This window comes from Oryx dammah, unplaced genomic scaffold, assembly GCF_014754425.2.
Source record: "Oryx dammah isolate SB20612 unplaced genomic scaffold, SCBI_Odam_1.1 HiC_scaffold_20, whole genome shotgun sequence".
In the NCBI taxonomy this organism is placed as follows: Eukaryota; Metazoa; Chordata; class Mammalia; order Artiodactyla; family Bovidae; genus Oryx; species Oryx dammah.
The window spans coordinates 12,525,251-12,543,520 of record NW_024070204.1 but is presented as its reverse complement, the minus strand read 5'-3'; the positions used below and the strand labels follow the sequence as shown (position 1 = coordinate 12,543,520).

Here is an 18,270-nt window from a genome sequence, read left to right as displayed (position 1 = left end):
AAGACTGGAGTGGGTTGCCATGCCTTCTTCCAGGGGACCTTCCTGACCCAGAGATCGGACTTTTACATCTCCTGCATGGCAGGCGGGTTCTTAACCCCTAGTGCCACCTGGGATTACTGTAAGGGTCGAATGGAACTAATTAGAGAAAAAGTCTGATAGAGTGCTTACCATTTAGAAAACTTTCTCTAGGACAAACTTTGGGGACTTAAAAAATGTTTTCCATTTCATTAATTTTCTTTTATTTATTTATTTTTTAAAAGTACACATGTAATTCCCCAATGAGGATAACCGTTTGGAGGAAAATTACCTTCAACTGTGGTTCTTTTAGTCATAATTGCCTCGGTTTTGCTCCTGGGAGATTGCTGTTTTCAGCTCTATGATTTTCTGGATTAGAAAAGCAATAGATTTTCTCCTATTGCTCTACATCACACAATGAATCAACACCTTCAATTTTGTTTTCCTGTGCTTTGTTGTTATAATGTAATAAGCCATTCGGCACGCCATGTTTCCTTCATTCTGTTGTTTGGCTGAAAAACCCACTTGCCAAGCAATGTGCCCGTGGTCTGCCTTAGTCTTTAGGTTGATGGTGTGATCCTGGTTTGTTTCAAAATGGTGCTCAGGATGGCAGGAAAATTGGTGATGATGTGAGATTTGCTTGAGAGATCATTTTCCTTTAGGCTTTAGGATAAGAAAGGAGGGAGACTGAAGCAGATGGGGAGGTTAACAGAATGAAGAAGACCTAGATGTACAAGGTGGGATGGGCCTCACTCAGGAAATTGACAGGGATATGAATGCTGGAGTGACTTCATGGGGAACAGGGAGACACTATCTCCCTTCTAGAATTTTCTCTGGGAGGAGATTCAAATGTTAAACTTTTGTTTTGGTAGAGGGGGAGGAAGGAAGTGGAAAAGCAGAAAGTATTTTCTCCTGGCTCACTGTTGCTTGTTTTGAGAACACTGACTGCGAGAACATCTTTATACTCTGCTTCTCTGGTGACTCAGATGGTAAGGAATTTGCCTGCAGTGCCGGAGACCTGGGTTTCATCCCTGGGTCAGGAAGATCCCCTGGAGGAGAAAATCGCAACCCACTCCAGTATTCTTGCCTGGAGAATTCCATGGACAGAGGAGCCTGGCGGGCCACAGTCCATGGGGTTGCAAAGAGTTGGACACAACTGAACGACTAACACAGGAAAGGAAAATGCTACAGACTTTCTTAAAGCTTTTTAATTTTTTCCTTTAGTGTTTTGGTATCCTTTGGTTCCTACTTTAAGTGATTTAGGCTAATTTCAAAACTGAGTTTTATGAAAAATTACTTTCTAATTTTTAAACCTTATTGAATATTATGGGTTTATTTTTGATATATCAACTTGATACTGTAGGCTGGATTGCAATAAACTTTGACAAGTTCTCACAAAATGGCTGTCTGGGGAGGCCTTACAAATAGCTGTGAAAAGAAGAGAGGAGAAAAGCAAAGGAGAAAAAGAAAGATATAAGCATCTGAATGCAGAGTTCCAGAGAATAGCAAGAAGAGATAAGAAAGCCTTCTTCAGCAATCAATGCAAAGAAATAGAGGAAAAGAACAGAATGGGAAAGACTAGAGATCTCTTCAAGAAAATTAGAGATACCAAGGGAAGATTTCATGCAAAGATGGGCTCGATAAAGGACAGAAATGGTATGGACCTAAAAGAAGCAGAAGATATTAAGAGGTGGCAAGAATACACAGAAGAATTGTACAAAAAAGATCTTCATGACCCAGATAATCATGATGGTGTGATCATTAATCTAGAGCCAGACATCCTGGAATGTGAAGTCAAGTGGGCCTTGGAAAGCATCGCTACGAACAAAGCTAGTGGAGGTGATGGAATTCCAGTTGAGCTATTTCAAATCCTGAAAGATGATGCTGTGAAAGTGCTGCACTCGATATGCCAGCAAATTTGGAAAACTCAGCAGTGGCCACAGGACTGGAAAAGGTCAGTTTTCATTCCAATCCCAAAGAAAGGCAATGCCAAAGAATGCTCAAACTACTGCACAATTGCACTCATCTCACACACTAGTAAAGTAATGCTCAAAATTCTCCAAGCCAGGCTTCAGCAATACGTGAACCGTGAACTCCCTGATGTTCAAGCTGGTTTTAGAAAAGGCAGAGGAACCAGAGATCAAATTGCCAACATCCGCTGGATCATTGAAAAAGCAAGAGAGTTCCAGAAAAACATCTATTTCTGCTTTATTGACTATGCCAAAGCCTTTGACTGTGTGGATCACAAGAAACTGTGGAAAATTCTGAAAGAGATGGGAATACCAGACCACCTGACCTGCCTCTTGAGAAACGTGTATGCAGGTCAGGAAGCAGCAGTTAGAACTGGACATGGAACAATGGGAAAGGAGTACGTCAAGGTTGAATATTGTCAACCTGCTTATTTAACTTCTATGCAGAGTACATCATGTGAAATGCCGGGCTGGATGAAGAAGCTCAAGCTGGAATCAAGATTGCTGGGAGAAATATCAATCACGTCAGATATGCAGATGACACCACCCTTATGGCAGAAAGTGAAGAGGAACTAAAGGGCCTCTTGATGAAAGTGAAACAGGAGAGTGAAAAAATTGACTTAAAGCTCAACATTCAGATCATGGCATCCAGTCCCATCACTTCATGGGAAATAGATGGGGAAACAGTGGAAACAGTGTCAGACTTTATTTTGGGGGGCTCTAAAATCACTGCAGATGGTGACTGCAGCCATGAAATTAAAAGACACTTACTCCTTGGAAGAAAAGTTATGACCAACCTAGATAGTATATTCAAAAGCAGAGACATTACTTTGCCGACTAAGGTCCATCTAGTCAAGGCTATGGTTTTTCCTGTGGTCATGTATGGATGTGAGAGTTGGACTGTGAAGAAGGCTGAGCGCCGAAGAATTGATGCTTTTGAACTGTGGTGTTGGAGAAGGCTCTTGAGAGTCCCTTGGACTGCAAGGAGATCTAACCAGTCCATTCTGAAGGAGATCAACCCTGGGATTTCTTTGGAAGGAATGATGCTGTAGCTGAAGCTCCAATACTTTGGCCACCTCATGCGAAGAGTTGACTCATTTGAAAAGACCCTGATGCTGGGAGGGATAGGGGGCAGGAGGAGAAGGGGACGACAGAGGATGAGATGGCTGGATGGCATCACCGACTTGATGGATGTGAGTTTGAGTGAACTCTGTCTGGGAGTTGGTGATGGACAGGCAGGCCTGGCGTGCTGCGATTCATGGGGTCGCAAAGAGTCAGACACGACTGAGTGACTGAACTGAACTGAATTGTGGTTTTGTCTCCTTTGCTAGATTATAAACTTTTTGTATCTTATACCTGAATAACATATAGTGGGTGTATCCAAGAAGCTCAATAAATATAACAGTGGTTGACTTTGATGAGATTAATGACGTAGACTAAAACATTTTCTTAAAATATATAAATCACACCTAAAAGATGGAAATAGGAAAGAAATTATACAACCTAGCTTTATTCTTTAGAGTCTTTCTCTGTATCTTTGGTTCCTTTTAAACAATAATCTTCCCATATTTTTGATGATGTCATGTTTGAAAGTGAAAACAATCCAAAGAAATAATTGTTCAGATTAATTTCATGTCAAATGCTAAATCACCAGGTAAGGGCTACATTTTCAAAATCTTTGCCTCATTCCAGCCTTCATGTTTTCATACTCGGTACATTTACGTCCCCATAATAATGGAACTTAATCAATGAGAGTTTATTTATGTTATTAATGGTTCCATTTCACTTGAATATTTGAATCTGTCTGGGGTCTGCCTTTGAATACAAGGCCCAATGTCAGCTCTTTTCAGTGGAAATGTTAATAATTGATGGAAAATCAGGGAACTGGCAATTAAGTAGCTGGAACTAGATATTGCATTGTAAAGCGCTGTTAAGTGTCCTTACCATAGGAAGCATATGTATATGTGGTGGTTGTTCAGTCTCTAGGTCGTGTCCAACTCTTTGCATGGACTGCAGCGTGCTAGGCTTCCCTGTCCTTCACTATCCCCTGGAATTTGCTCAAACTTATGTCCATTGTGTCAATGATGCCATCCAAACATCTCATCCACTGTCACCCCCTTCTCCTCCTGCCCTCAGTCTTTCCCAGCATCAGGGTTTTTTCCCCAGTGAGTCAGTTCTTCACATCAATTGGTCAGAGTTGGAGCTTCAGCTTGAGCATCAGTCCTTCCAATGAATATTCAGGACTGATTTCCTTTAGGATTGCCTAGTTTGTTCTCCTTGCAGTCCAAGGGACTCTCAAGAGTCTTTTCCAACACCACAGTTCAAAAGCATCAATTCTTCAGCACTCAGCCTTCTTTATGGTCCAACTCACATCTGTACATGACTACTGGAAAAACCATAGCTTTGACTATATGGATAGGAACCATATGTGTGTGTGTGTGTGTGTGTGTGTGTGTGTGTGTGTATATATATATATATATTAAGATTAATGTTGGGTGTCCCTGCTCTGTCAGGAAAGTTGTAATGCTGGTTTTGGTAAGACGTAAGCATTGACACTCATCTTAAAGAAGCTTTGAAGAACAATTTGATCTGCATAGCATTTTCATAATTTAGTTTGTTAGCAATAAAATGAATTTATAATTATTTTTAATTAATTTATTTTTAAATTGGAGGATAATTGCTTTACAATGTTGTGTTGGTTTCTGCCATACGTCACCATGAATCAGCCATAGGTATATGTGTGTCCCCTCCCTTTTGAACCTCCCTCCCACCTCTCATCCGATCGCAGCCCTCTAGGTTGTTACAGAGCACTCAGTTGTGCACCCTGCTTCTTACAGCAAATGTCCACTGGCTGTCCATTTCACATGTGGTAATGTGTCTGTTTCACATGTGGTAATGTGTCTGTTTACTCTCTCAATTTGTCCCACTGTGTCCATAAGTCTGTTCTCTATGTCTGAATCTCTCTTGCTGCCCCCAAAACAGGTTGATCAGTACCTTTTTTCTAGATTCCATCTATGTGCATGAATTTATGTCATTTTTCTGACTTACTTCACTCTGTATAACAGGATTTGGGTTCATCTACCTCACCAGAACTGACTCTAATTCATTCCATTTAATGGCTGGAATATCTTCTTTATGTATGCAATAATGAAGTTTATGTTTCCTCTCTGAAATGATGTTTTCGAATTTTTGCTGTTGAAGGAAACAGCAGGGTTTGAGATTTGCCTTGTGAAATCTATAGGCAGTAATGACATTTATTACGAAATTATGTTACGGTCTTTAAGAAAGGTGAAGTTTAATAAACATGAGCAGGTAAATAAATTGGGTTATTTTTGTCTTCTTTGGCAAAATAAATTTTGCTTTCTTGGTAGCAGAGTAACTCATTTGTAACTGTAGGTTATTTGGGGTTTAAAGACTTAGTTAGCTCCTGGATGAGGTTATAGATGGGACTTTTCTTCATTCACTTAATGAGCAGTGCTATATCCAGAATATAGCTGTGATGTGGACAGATCCATCCCTGATCTGAGAGTTTGCAGTGGTATTGGTGGAGGTCAGAGGTCACCAAAAGCAAAGCATCTGAGCCTCCCCTAGAACTCTGACCTTCCATCAGCTGCTGTCTTTCTGAAGTGATCATTCTTAGCTCTGACTGGACATATCTTCCTTTGATATCTCCCTGAGTTTATCATTAACCTTTTCAAAGAGAGACAGAACATTCTTTCTAGAAATCACTGCTTGGTTTCAGATAAATAGATTTTCTGTATCTGATCACATTCTTGTAATCAAAAGTTTTTCTGCCTTGTGAATCAATGCATCACTTTACTACCAGACTCCTTGGCATGGGTGTGAGTCTTAACCTCCAAGTTTATAAATATGTCTTGGTTATTTTTGTGGGTTTGTATTTATGCCAGTGTTAGTCGCTCAGGAAGGAAATGGCAACCCACTCCAGTGTCCTTGCCTGGAGAATCCCAGGGACAGGGGAGCCTGGTGGGCTGCCGTCTCTGGGGTCGCACAGAGTTGGACACAACTGAAGCGACTTAGCAGCATTAGCATGTCCGACTGTTTGCAACCCCATGGACTGTAGCCTGCCAGGCTCCTCTGTCCATGGAATTCTCCAGGCAAGGATACTGGAGTGGGTAGTCATTCCCTTAAATATTATATTAAAAGGGTTTTCAAAGTCATGCTATCATACACCGGGAAGTTCCCCATGATGGTGGCTAAGTAATGTGCTTCTGAAGGGGTGGTATTAGAAGCCTGGGATGTTGTTCTTTGTTGCTTTTTGAAAATGTCTCTTGAGTGAATCAACAAAACATCCCTAATAATAGGATTTGATTTTTACACTGAATGCCATTTGACTGACTTTATTCTCTAGAGGAAAGGGACAAGATTTTGAGATTACCATTTCATGACATTTTAGCACAAGAGAAAAGCAGAAAGATGCAGGATTCCGTAAGAATTTTGATGTTTGTTCGTGAACCTGTCTCTCTACTTTCTTCTTTCCCTGTTAAATAAGCACAGCTGTGGTAATGGCAGAGCAGCCTCAAAATGGTCCTCCAGGGAACACTGGGCCCCTGACCCTCATTTCTGCTGCTGTGACTTGGCTTCCTGTAGGGCTGTGTGTGTCTGTTGGTGGGAATCAGCAGGAGCTGGTAGATGGGGGAATATGGAACTAACACTCATGTCTCAGTGTTATTCACCAGTCCTTGACATCGTCATTTTCAGAACCAGATCTTGGCATCTTCATTATCAGACTTATGTAAGAAAGATAGTTTCCTTCTAAATAAATACCTGATAAACTAAATCAGAACCAAAAGAGATGCAATATGAGTTGGTGTTTCTGTTGCTTTATGTTTGGGTAAAGAATCATACCTAAGTGCCTGAGAAAGCCCATGGGTGGAACAGTAGCAACAAACAGGTAACATAAAGGTCAAGATCATTTGTATCTACAGCTTTCACAAAGCAAGAACTATCGCGTTAATAAGGATTCCTGGGCTTCCCTGGTGGCTCAGTGGTAAAGAATCCGCCTGCCAATGCAGGAGACGCGGGTTTGATTCTTGACCCGAGAAGATCCCACATGCCTTGGAGCAACCAAGCGTGTGCACCACAAATACTGAGCCCACGTGCTGCAAGTACTGAAGCCCACGCCCAAGAGAAGCCACAGCGATGAGAAGCCCCGCCCCAACCACAACTAGAGAGTAACTCCCACTCTCCACACCTAGAGAAAAAACCAGGCAGCGGTGGAGACCCAGCACAGCTAAACAGCATAGATAGATACATAACAATTATTAAAGAAATAAGGATTCTTTCCACATCTCTCCAGTTAATACTTGTCTTATTGTTTGGACCTTGGATTTCGGAAAGAACATGTAATTAAGGCATAGGATCATTCCCAAGCTGTTGCTTATCTTTTAGATTATAACTACAAACACGATGCTAATTAAAGAAGTGTTTTTCTCAATGGTGTGCGAAATAGTGCCAACATTTTGGTCTTAAATAAAGAGCGAATGGGGTAACTTGAATGAGGCAATATGGTCCGAAAGGGACTAATATGAAAAAATTAGAACCAGGTTAAGTAGCTGACTGAGGAGCAGAGTACTGGGTGGACTTCACTACTATGAATTCTGTGACTGGCACCTAAGATTTGATTTTCATATCTTCATTTGGAGCCCCTGAGCTTGTGTTTAGGTTTGGGAGGAGAATCTTAAAAAAGCACTACAGCTTAGTTTTTTAAAAAGTTTTTATTGAAATAGAGTTGATTTACAACATTGTGTTACTTTCAGGTGAACAGCAAAGTTATTCAGTTACACATATACGTATCTATCTATTCTCTGTTAGTTTCTTTTCCCTTATAGGTTATTATAAGGGAATAATGTGGTTACCTGTGCGGTACCATAGGTCCTTGGTGGTTATCTATTTTGTATGTAGCAGTATGTTTATTTTAATTCCAGACTCCTAGTTTAGCCATCTCTCCTTCCCCCTCTGATGACTGTAAGTTTGTTTTTCTATGTCTGAGTCTATTTCTGCTTGTAAATGAGCGCTACTTGTATCACATTTTTAGATTCCACACATTAGTGATATCATATGATATTTGTCTTTGTCTGTCTGACTGACTTCACCTAGAGTATAATAATCTCTCAGTTCAGTTCAGTCCAGCCGCTCAGTCATGTCTGACTCTGAGACCCCATAGACTGCAGCACGCCAGGCTTCCCTGTTCATCACCAAATCCCAGAGCTTGCTCAAACTCATGTCCATTTAGTCGGTGATGCCATCCAACCATCTCATCCTCTGTCATCTCCTTCTCCTCCCGCCTTCAGTCTTTCCCAGCATCAAGGTCTTTTCAAATGAGTCAGGTCTTCACATCAGGTGGCCAAAGTATTGGAGTTTCAGCTTTAGCATCAGTCCTTTCAATGAACACCCAGGACTGATCTCCTTTAGGATGGACTGTTGGATCTCCTTGCAGTCCAGGGGACTCTCAAGAGTCTTCTCCAACACCATAGTTCAAAAGCATCAATTCTTCGGGGCTCAGCTTTCTTTATGGTCCAGCTCTCACATCCATACATGACTACTGGAAAAACCATAGCTTTGACTGGACCTTTGTTGGCAAAGTAATGTCTCTGCTTTTTTATATTCTGTCTAGGTTGGTCATAATTTTTCTTCCAAGGAGCAAACGTTTTTTAATTTCATGGCTGCAATCACCATCTGCAGTGATTTTGGAGCCCAAGAAAATAAAGTCTGTCACTGTTTCCATTGTTTCCCCATCTACTTTCCCTGAAGTGATGAGACCAGAGGCCATGATCTTAGTTTTCTAAATGTTGAGTTTTAAGCCAATTTTTTCACTCTCCTCTTTCACTTTCATCAAGAGGCTCTTTAGTTCTTCTTTGCTTTCTGCCATAAGAGTGGTGTCATGCGCGTCAGAGGTTATTGATAATGCCATTTGTAACAATATGGATGATAATCTCTAGGTCCATCCATATTGTTTCAAATGGCATTATTTCATTCTTTTTTTTTTATGGCTGAGTAGTAGTCCATTGAAAGCACTATGTAGCTTTATACACAAAGAACAAGTGTCATGGTCCAGGGAACATCATTTGTTCAAGATTGGGCATCTAGAATGGGAAAAAACTTCTGTGGGTAAACAATATTATCAAAGGTATCACAGCCCTGCAAAGTTAAAGTCATCAGCCTCATTTCAGATGATTCCACGGATATCGTAATTTTCCAGTGTTTTGTTTGCTGTGTTGTAAGATTGTACTTGAAAAATTCATGTTAAGATAATGTTTTGGTTACTTTAAGATGCTGTGTGCCTGGGATGCAAGTGATGGAGATCACTCACTTAGTTCCTCCATCTTGCTTAGAACTGGATGGTGCCTGTGAGATCATCTGGTCACCTACTTCCTGTTGTTCATGGGCAATTGGGACTGGAGTGGCAGGCGGTTTATTAACATCATACACTCAACCAGTATTTGGGTGTCAACATCAAAAACATGGCTTCCCAAAGCCTGGACAATGCTGCTTCTATGAATACATTGAAGTGTCGCCAGAGGAAAGACAAGAAATCAGAAGGTTGAGCAAAAATTCCTAATTCTTACACTTTCTGCTCAAAAGGTACTATACAAAATAACATCTGGAATGAGCATTAACACCGAGCATCTCTATTCTTCCAACCTATACCTGCGGAACTTGGGTGTTCTGTTTAGCAGATGCTTTACTCTAATGCATCAATTTTCTGTGTTGTCCTTTGGGATTTTACTTGTGTTTCTCCCTTCCTCTTTTGAATTTTGGCAGATGAGGCTGCAGAAAACGTATGCATCTTTTTTAGCTTTTGTTGCACATTTTGAACTCATAGCAATCATAGCAAAACCAACATGCTGCACCACTTAATTTAAGTTTTCAAAAATTTTTTTAAGGCAAGACAGCTAAAGTAATTATTGAATCCACATATGAGTAGTTACCTTTCTTTTAATTGTGAGTTTTTTCTTTCTTTTATGAATCCAGAGAAAGCTACTGGATGTTCTTGGTCTCACATATACTGACCTTGGTCAGGAGGATACCCTGGAGAAAGGGTAGGCTACCCACACCAGTATTCTTGGGCTTCCCAGGTGCCTGCCAATGCTGGAGTCACTGCCTCAATCCCTGGGTCAGGAAGATCCCCTGGAGGAGGAAATGGCAACCCACACCAGTATTCTTGAGAATCCCATGGGCAGAGGAACCTGGCATACTGCAGTCCAGGGGGTTGCCAAGGGTCGGACACAACTGAACGACCAAGCACAAGCATACTGACCTTCATGTTTTCAAGATGAAAAGACCAATAGGAAAAGCAAAGAACCGGAGCTTTATTTCCGTTTCTTTAGTATTTTTTTCTCCAACATGCACTCCTTCTCTAGATTCTTCCATTCCTGTTGAGTTATTCTTGACTTTACCAAGCTTGACACACAGCATGGAATCACCTTGGACAAATTCCAATCACCATGGAACCCCCCATTACCAATTGTCAAGTTGCGTTTATCTGTTTCTACCCTCTTCTTCATCCAGGATTTCTATATGGGGGTAGCTTAGGGGTGGCAACATGGTGGATGGGATAAAAGAACCTGCCTCTTTTTATCTAGCTTGTTTGCTTTTGGCCAGTGCCATGCTTCATGTGGGGTCTTAGTTCCCCCACCAAGAAGTAAACCTGTGCCCCTGCATTGAAAGAGTGGAGTCTTACCCACTGGAAGTCTTAGCCACTGCTGAGGAAGTCCCTTAGCTTGTTTGGTTTTGAGTGGATCAGGTGACCACTGTCTCCACTCCCTTATTAAATCCTTTATTTCCTCATGCCTAGGATTCTGACTTCAATCTTCCTTTCCTCCCATTCTTTAGCATAATCTTCCTAATCGAGATTTTCATTAACTTATTCTTCAGTGACTTCCTAATGCCAGTGAGGGCCACCTATCATAGGTGGACACACACAGTTCAGCCTCACATACTCTTCAGAGATTAATCACTCATATTTCTGTACAACTGCAGCACCAGAAAGGCTTGCTTTTGAAATCCAACCTCTGTGCTTTGCTGCTGATATTTTCCCTGTACGTTATGCCCTTCAGTTCAGTTCAGTTGCTCAGTCATGTCTGACTCTTTGCGACCCCATGGACTGTGGCATGCCAGGCTTCCCTGTCCATCACCAACTCCTGGAGCTTACTCAAACTCATATTCATTGAGTTGGTGATGCCATCCAACCATCTCATCCTCTGTCATCCCCTTTTCCTCCCGCCTTCAATCTTTCCCAGCATCGGAGTCTTTTCCAGTGAGTCAGGTCTTCATATCAGGTAGCCAAAATATTGAAGCTTCAGCTTCAACATGAGTCCTTGCAATGAATATTCAGGGTTGATTTCCCTTAGGATTGACTGGTTTGATTAAACTTAGATTTAGAAAAAATCATGTCACTCTTGTGCATCCATACAAACATAGATGTAATGAATGGGTTAAGAAATTTCCAAAGCTCCTTCCCATCGAGGGTCTGACTCTCCTGGGGTTTTCTTTCCATCTCCTGTCATGTATTCTGTGAGTTGTGATGCTGCTGTTTTCTTGATCTTCTCAGAAGGTATCAGTGGAAGGTTTTCAGAAAACAGCCAGGACACACATTCCTCCTCAGATGGATTTTCAGTAGTTTGTTGACTGTGGTATTGAGATGCTCCGGTGGCCTTATCCTGATACCTGGAGTGACAACTGAGTCTGCACAAACTCTGGCCATGATTTCCGTCAACCAACAGTTAAAAGTGAATAGCAGATGTGCCCAATTTCAATATGGTAAAAAGTGCAAAAAATGTGCTACTCAGAATGGATTGAAATATGGTACTTTCTCATCCTACTTACCATTTTTTATGCTGCCCCCTTGTATCATTGTTTACAAGGCCATTAAACTGATGAATGTATTTAATTCTGCTGGGCCTCATTGAGACATTTAGAAGCAGAAATCTGTGAAAAATGTGTAGATGGTAACCATTAAAACCTGGATCTACTCTTTCTCTTGGGATATATTGGGAAATCAAGAGCAAAATTTTGAAGCAGCTCTACACTGAAATTTATGTGTTGGGTTAAATTCCTTGGGAATTCGTCCCTATATTGGTATTGTCACTAATTGTAGTCATAACTTTTTTGCAAATAAAAAATATTATCATATTTTTCATGTATTAGGTACCTGTGAGGATCCAGGAATTTTACATAATCACAAGTCTGTTAGGCAGGTGGATTTATTTCTAGTGCATAATTTAGAAAACAAAAGCTCTGATGTCATATAGCTGAAAGAGAGCAATGCTGGGTTTTAAACCCAGGTGTGTCCTACCCAGTTGGTGCTAGTGGTAAAGAACCCACCTACCAGTACAGGAGATGTAAGAGATGTGGTTTCGATCCCTGGGTTGGGAAGATCCCCTAGAGAAGGAAATGGCAATCCACTCCAGTATTCTTGCCTGGAGAATCTCATGGACAGAATCCCATGGACAGGCTGCAGTCCATAGGGTCGCGCAGAGTCAGACACAACTGAAGCAACTTAACATGCACACAGCATGTGTCTGACCCAGAACTTGCACTTTGTTACTCTACCACGGTAGGTTGTATATACAGGGCTGCAAGGCTCAACGTAGGTGATTCTTCATGATATAGCGATGAGTTCAGGAAGTTTCACACTTTGGAATATAAGTACAAACGGCAGTAATTTAGAACACAGATCCAAGTGAAGCTTGCATCAGGATTTCCTTTTTAATGGTACTTTCCACAATTTGTGTAATCATATTTTATTTATAATTATGTTATTTACTTCATATCTTCCCCCAGTGAAGGCCGGCATGTTGGCTTTTTGTTGGTTCTGAGATCTATATGTTTTACATTTTAATGTCTATGAATTCAGAATGCAGCTTAAAATTGAGGTTGTTTTTAAGTGTAATTGGCAGTGTTTTATTTTTCTTTTTGGAGGTCCTCTAAAATAATTACGCATTTTACAATGAACATTTTTTAATGTTTGATTAATTGTGATTTTTTAAATTAATTTATTTATTTGGCTGTTTTGGGTCTTAGTCTGACATAATCACTGGCCCACGAGACCTTTGTTGCATCACATGGGATCTTTTGTTGTGGCACACAGGCTCTGGAGCATGTGGGCTCAGTAGTTGTGGCATTGGGGCTTAGTTCCTCTGCAGGATGCAAGATCTTAGTTCCCTGACCAGGGATCGAACCTATCTCCCTAAACTGCAAGGCCGATTCTTGACCACTGGACTGCCAGGGAAGTCCCAAGCATGTGTTTTAATTAGCTGCTCTGTGGCAACTGGATGGAGAAGGCAATGGCACCCACTCCAATACTCTTGCTGGGAAGGTCCCATGGATGGAGGAGCCTGGTAGGCTGCAGTCCATGGGATCACTAGGAGTCAGACATCACTTCACTTTCACTTTTCACTTTCATGCATAGGAGACGGGAATGGCAACCCACTCCAGTATTCTTGCCTGGAGAATCCCAGGGACGGGAGAGCCGGGTGGGCTGCCATCTATGGGGTCGCACAGAGTCGGACATGACTGAAGCGACTTAGCAGCAGCATGCTTAATACATAGTACAGTGCCTGGTCCTATAAAACTACTCACATTTGCTGAATGAAGAGTGAGTGAATGAATGAAAGTGAAACTTTAAACCTTGCGTGAAGGTACTTGGATTTCTGGATGAAGTCTCCTGCCTATAGGAAGTTCATTGTCCACTCTTGTATTCTCATTATATGTCTGACTTAAGATTTGTGAAATGGCCAATATGCTCAGCTTGGAACAGTACATCGTCCATAAAGATAGGGCTGGATGACTCCTCAGCTTGAAAGTTCCTGTAGGAGGAGGAGGGCAAAAGGAGAAGGGGGTGGCAGAGGATAAGATGGTTGGACAGCATCACTAACTCTGGACGTGAATCTGAGCAAATTCTGGGAGAGAGTGGAGGAAAGAGGAGCCTGGCGTGCTGCAGTCTGTGGGGCAGCAAAGAGATGGTTGGGACTGAAAAACAGAAACAAGGAGGTGTCTTGCTTGCTGAAGCCATCGCCTGGTAGAAAGTGCTAATAGGAAAACTCACCTGAGTCTCTCTCTGGGCGGCATTTAATAGCCTTCTCCAATGACCAGAAACTGACTCTATTGTCGGCTGGTGATTAGGTGGCAAGGGGTCAGATGCAGGCTTGTGCTTTGATTGGTTTGTGCTGTAGTAGTGGTTTAGTTGTTAAATTGTGCTGAGCGCCAAAGAATTGATGCTTTTGAACTGTGGCGTTGGAGAAGACTCTCGAGAATCCCTTGGACTGCAAGGAGATCCAACCAGTCCATCCTAAAGGAGATCAGTCCTGAATATTCATTGGAAGGACTGATGCTGAAGCTGAAACTCCAATACTTTGGCCACCTGATGTGAAGAAATGACTCATTTGAAAAGACCCTGGTGCTGGGAATGATTGAAGGTGGGAGGTGAAGGGGACGACAGAGGATGAGATGGTTGGATGGCATCACCAACTCAGTGGACGTGAAGTTTGAGTAAGCTCCAGGAATATGTGATGGACAGGGAAGCCTGGCATGCTGCAGTCCATGGGGTCACAAAGAGCGACTTGACTCTTTGGTTGGACATGACTGAGCGAGTGGATTGAACTTGAGACCTCATGGACTGCAGCCCACCAGGCCCCTCTGGCCATGGGATTTCCCAGGCAAAAAGACTGAAGTGAGTTGCCATTTTCTTCTGCAGGGGTTCCTCTCGACCCAGGGATCAAACCCTGGTCTCTTGCATTGCAGGCTGATTCTTTATTGACTGAGCCACCAGGAAAGCCCCTCATTTGTGCTGCTTGATGAAAATTCTCAGTGAGCCTCCTTCACTCAAGCACATTCCTTAAGACATCTACTGTCTTTGCTGGAATTCAGCCCCAGAGGTTGGAAGACTTTGCAGTTTACTGCGGAGCCTCGAGAGAGCCATGGTGATGCCTGCCAAACCCAGGATGAATGCCATCAGCCATCTGTGGAAATCTTCCCAGAAAGTAACTCTTCCCAAGAGAGACCGTTGTATTAATAAATGAGCTGCTGATGAAATGATGATGGTGCTAAAGGGAAGCTGCGATTTCAATGTAACTAATGAAAGATAAACGGTGACATAGTGAATTGTCTCCTCTGTCCTGAGGTCATGTGTTGACAGAGGATCCTTAGGACTGAGATGCTGAGCAAGGAGGATGAGAAAATACTGCGATTTGCTGGTGACCTTTCAACCTGGCACAGAGGAGAATGAGTGCTAGTCTAGATACTAGAACAAAAAACAGTTGCTTGCCTATACCCAGAGGTTGACTGAAAAACTATCCCATAAACCAACTATAACTTCCTGTGCTTTGTGTGTATGTGTTTCTTTTAAAAAACATTTACTTATTGATTTGGCAGCATGCAGGATCTTCAGTCTTTGTTGCAGCATGCCAATTCTTAGTTGAGGCATACAGGCTCTAGTTTCCTGACCAGAGATGGAACCCCAGTACCCTGCATTGGGAGCTGGAGTGTTAGCCACTGGACCACCAGAGAAGTCTCTAGTGCTTTGCTTACCAAACAGTATTCAGGTCTAAGTGCTGTCTCTCTTTTAACTCTCTGTATGGAATGAAATCAGTGCTCAGTCGCTCAGTTGTGTCAAACTCTTTGCAGCCCCATGGACTGTATCCTTCCAGGCTCCTCTGTCCATAGAATTTTCCCGGCAAGAATACTGGAGTGGGTTGCCATTTCCTTCTCCAGGGGATTTTCCCAACGTAGGGATCAAACCCGTGTCTTTTTCGTCTCCTGCCTTGCAGGTGGATTCTTTACCACTGTGCTACTTTGGAAGCTATGTATAGAGGCCCTTCCCTAATGTTGTCTCCAACAGGAGACAACTTGAATCTCCCAAGTTCAGGTACCAAACTGACATCCAAATTAGCAGTAGGTGTCAATACCAGATTATCATCCTGGCTTTCAAATGGGTCTCCTGTGAGATTAATTAGCAGGATCTTGGTGGGATGGGTCCCCTGGTTCCCAATTTATCCTTGGATGACCTGATTGGATTTGAGTTCCTGAAACTTGAACTTCAAGGACTAAAATCTGGATTCATCATGTCCAACCTTAAATGTCCTGCCATTTATTCATCTTGATGACAGAAATCACACCTATTAGACTTCTCAGATCACATTGGCTGTGATTCCCCATCATGTCTTTACAGCAAGGATGATCAAGATCTTTAGTCAGAGAATAAATAACCTTGGTTTATTTGTAAGTACAGCTCTGTGAGCGCAAGTAATTTATGGACATCATTTGCTATTTGCATATGAAGTAGGCTTGTTTTTTTATGGGAAGAAAATGGCTCCATTGAGTTACAATTAGCCTACCTGATAGTCTCAATTAGTCACAAGCCTGGCAGTTAATCGAGCACACAAAAGTTGTTTAGACAAAGATGGACTGAATGTCTTGTGCAACTGATTCAGAGCTGTGGCTTCTCTGTTTTCTGTTTTGATACGGTTTAAAGTTACTCACTCTTCAAAGAAATGATTCAAATATCCCTGTTGACTTCAAGCTTACTGCTGGGCAGTGTCTAGAATTAAACAAACATCAGAGGTTGTGTTGCAACCCAGCTGTTCAAATGCATTCATAGGTTGATAAGTATGAATGGGAGACACGGTTCAACTGTATAGCGTGTAAACAGTATTGCCCTAACAACACAGGGCTTTGGAAGAGAGGAGAGGCCAAGGCGGAGAGCCTCTAGAAGGAAAACTTGAATTCAAGTATAGGTTTTAATTTTTATTCCATGTTTATGGTGCCTAATACATGCAAGTTGGACATGTAAACATGTTGAACTTCTGGTCCTCCAAAATACTTTTCATCTGAAAGCCTGTTGGATGGTGAGTTGGTCTCCCAGGAGCTAGAAGATCATTCTGGAAGAATCTTTAAGCTGAACAGATTGCTGGGATGTTTAGGATCGGCAGGCGACAGCTCTGGAAGCAGAGTGTCACCCGAGTTTTAATGGTAAGGAGCTGCTATCTGTGAGCTTGCACATGTCTTAGAACATCATCTCTTGCACCTGTGTGCAAAAATTCCTAAAAAAGTTCAAAATCGTGTTCTGATGAATCTGTGAGAAATAGATTTATCTACTAATTTTTGGATAGTGCATAAGGCTATATGTTACTTCTAATTTAAAATTAAAAAGGAGTTTCATCTTTAGGCTTTCCTGCACCTTGACACCTAAACTATGGCTTCTTGTAGAAATGCAGTCTCCATCTTTTGGGATGATGCTTGTTGTTGTTGCTCTGTCGATAAGTCGTGTCTGACTCTTTGCAACCCCATGGACTGCAGCATGTTTAGCATTCAAGCCAGGCTCCTCTGTCCTTCACCCTCTCCTGGACTTGGCCCAAACTCATGTCCATTGAGTGGGTGATGCTATCCAACCATCTCATCCTCTGTTGCCCCTTTCTTCTCCTGCCCTCAGTCTTTCCCAGCATCAGGGTCTTTTCCATTGAGGCACCTCTTTGCATTAGGTGGCCAAAGTATTGGAGCTTCAGCTTCAGCATCAGTCCTTCCAATGAATATTCAGGGTTAATTTCCTTTAGGATTGATTGGTTTGATCTCCTTGCTGTTGAAGGGACTCTCAAGCTGCTTGCCTGATGAAAAAAACCCACTCAGGGTGCCTTGGTGACTGCATTCTCCTAGACCCATAAGCTTTTGTTGGTGATGAGAATTTATTAAGGCTTTTTTAAAATGACACCCCACCACTTACCCTGTCCCCTGTCGCCTTCTATGGGCCTGGAAATGTGGTCACAGACCTTGAGCTACAAGGATGAAGAATGAGCTTCCCTTAGCCTAGGACTCCACTCAGCAGCTTTGGATCAGGCAGATGCAGAAAGAGGTGTTTAGAGCCTCTTCCACTGATGATCAATGTCAGAAGAAAATTGAGGTTTCTCCAGAACTCTGTTGTCGACATTGACCCACGCTTCCTCAGGGCTTGATTGCTGTATCTTTCATGCACCCCTAGCATCTTGGATGATTCTGGCCAGCCTTTTAGCTCTGCTCTTCCACTGCAAAACACAGAAACATTGTCTCTGTTTTTCCTAAGCTCTCTACCACCAGCCACCCTCTTTCCCCTAGCCCCACCATTCTGTTGTATCTCTCCCAAGATCAACATCTTTCAGCCAAGCCCTTGAACTTGTTGGCCTGCAAACGCTTATGATTTAAGACCAAGTACAAGTGCCATCTTCTCTGAGAAGCCTCCCCGACACTTTAGGAGGAGGTGGGGGCTCCCTTCCTTGGGTCCTCTCAGCTCTCTGAT

General features: G+C 42.2%; 1 protein-coding gene across 1 annotated transcript in view; it reads left to right on the top strand.

Annotated features, from left to right (window-relative positions):
- Positions 1 to 16,594: 16,594 nt before the first annotated feature.
- Positions 16,595 to 18,270, top strand: part of DNAH5 (dynein axonemal heavy chain 5) — a 265,487-nt gene continuing 263,811 nt past the window's right edge. The window contains exon 1 of the mRNA XM_040262501.1: positions 16,595 to 16,973. Coding sequence (XP_040118435.1) covers positions 16,917 to 16,973 — 57 coding nt within the window. The 5' untranslated portion in view covers positions 16,595 to 16,916. The remainder of the gene's footprint in view (positions 16,974 to 18,270) is intronic.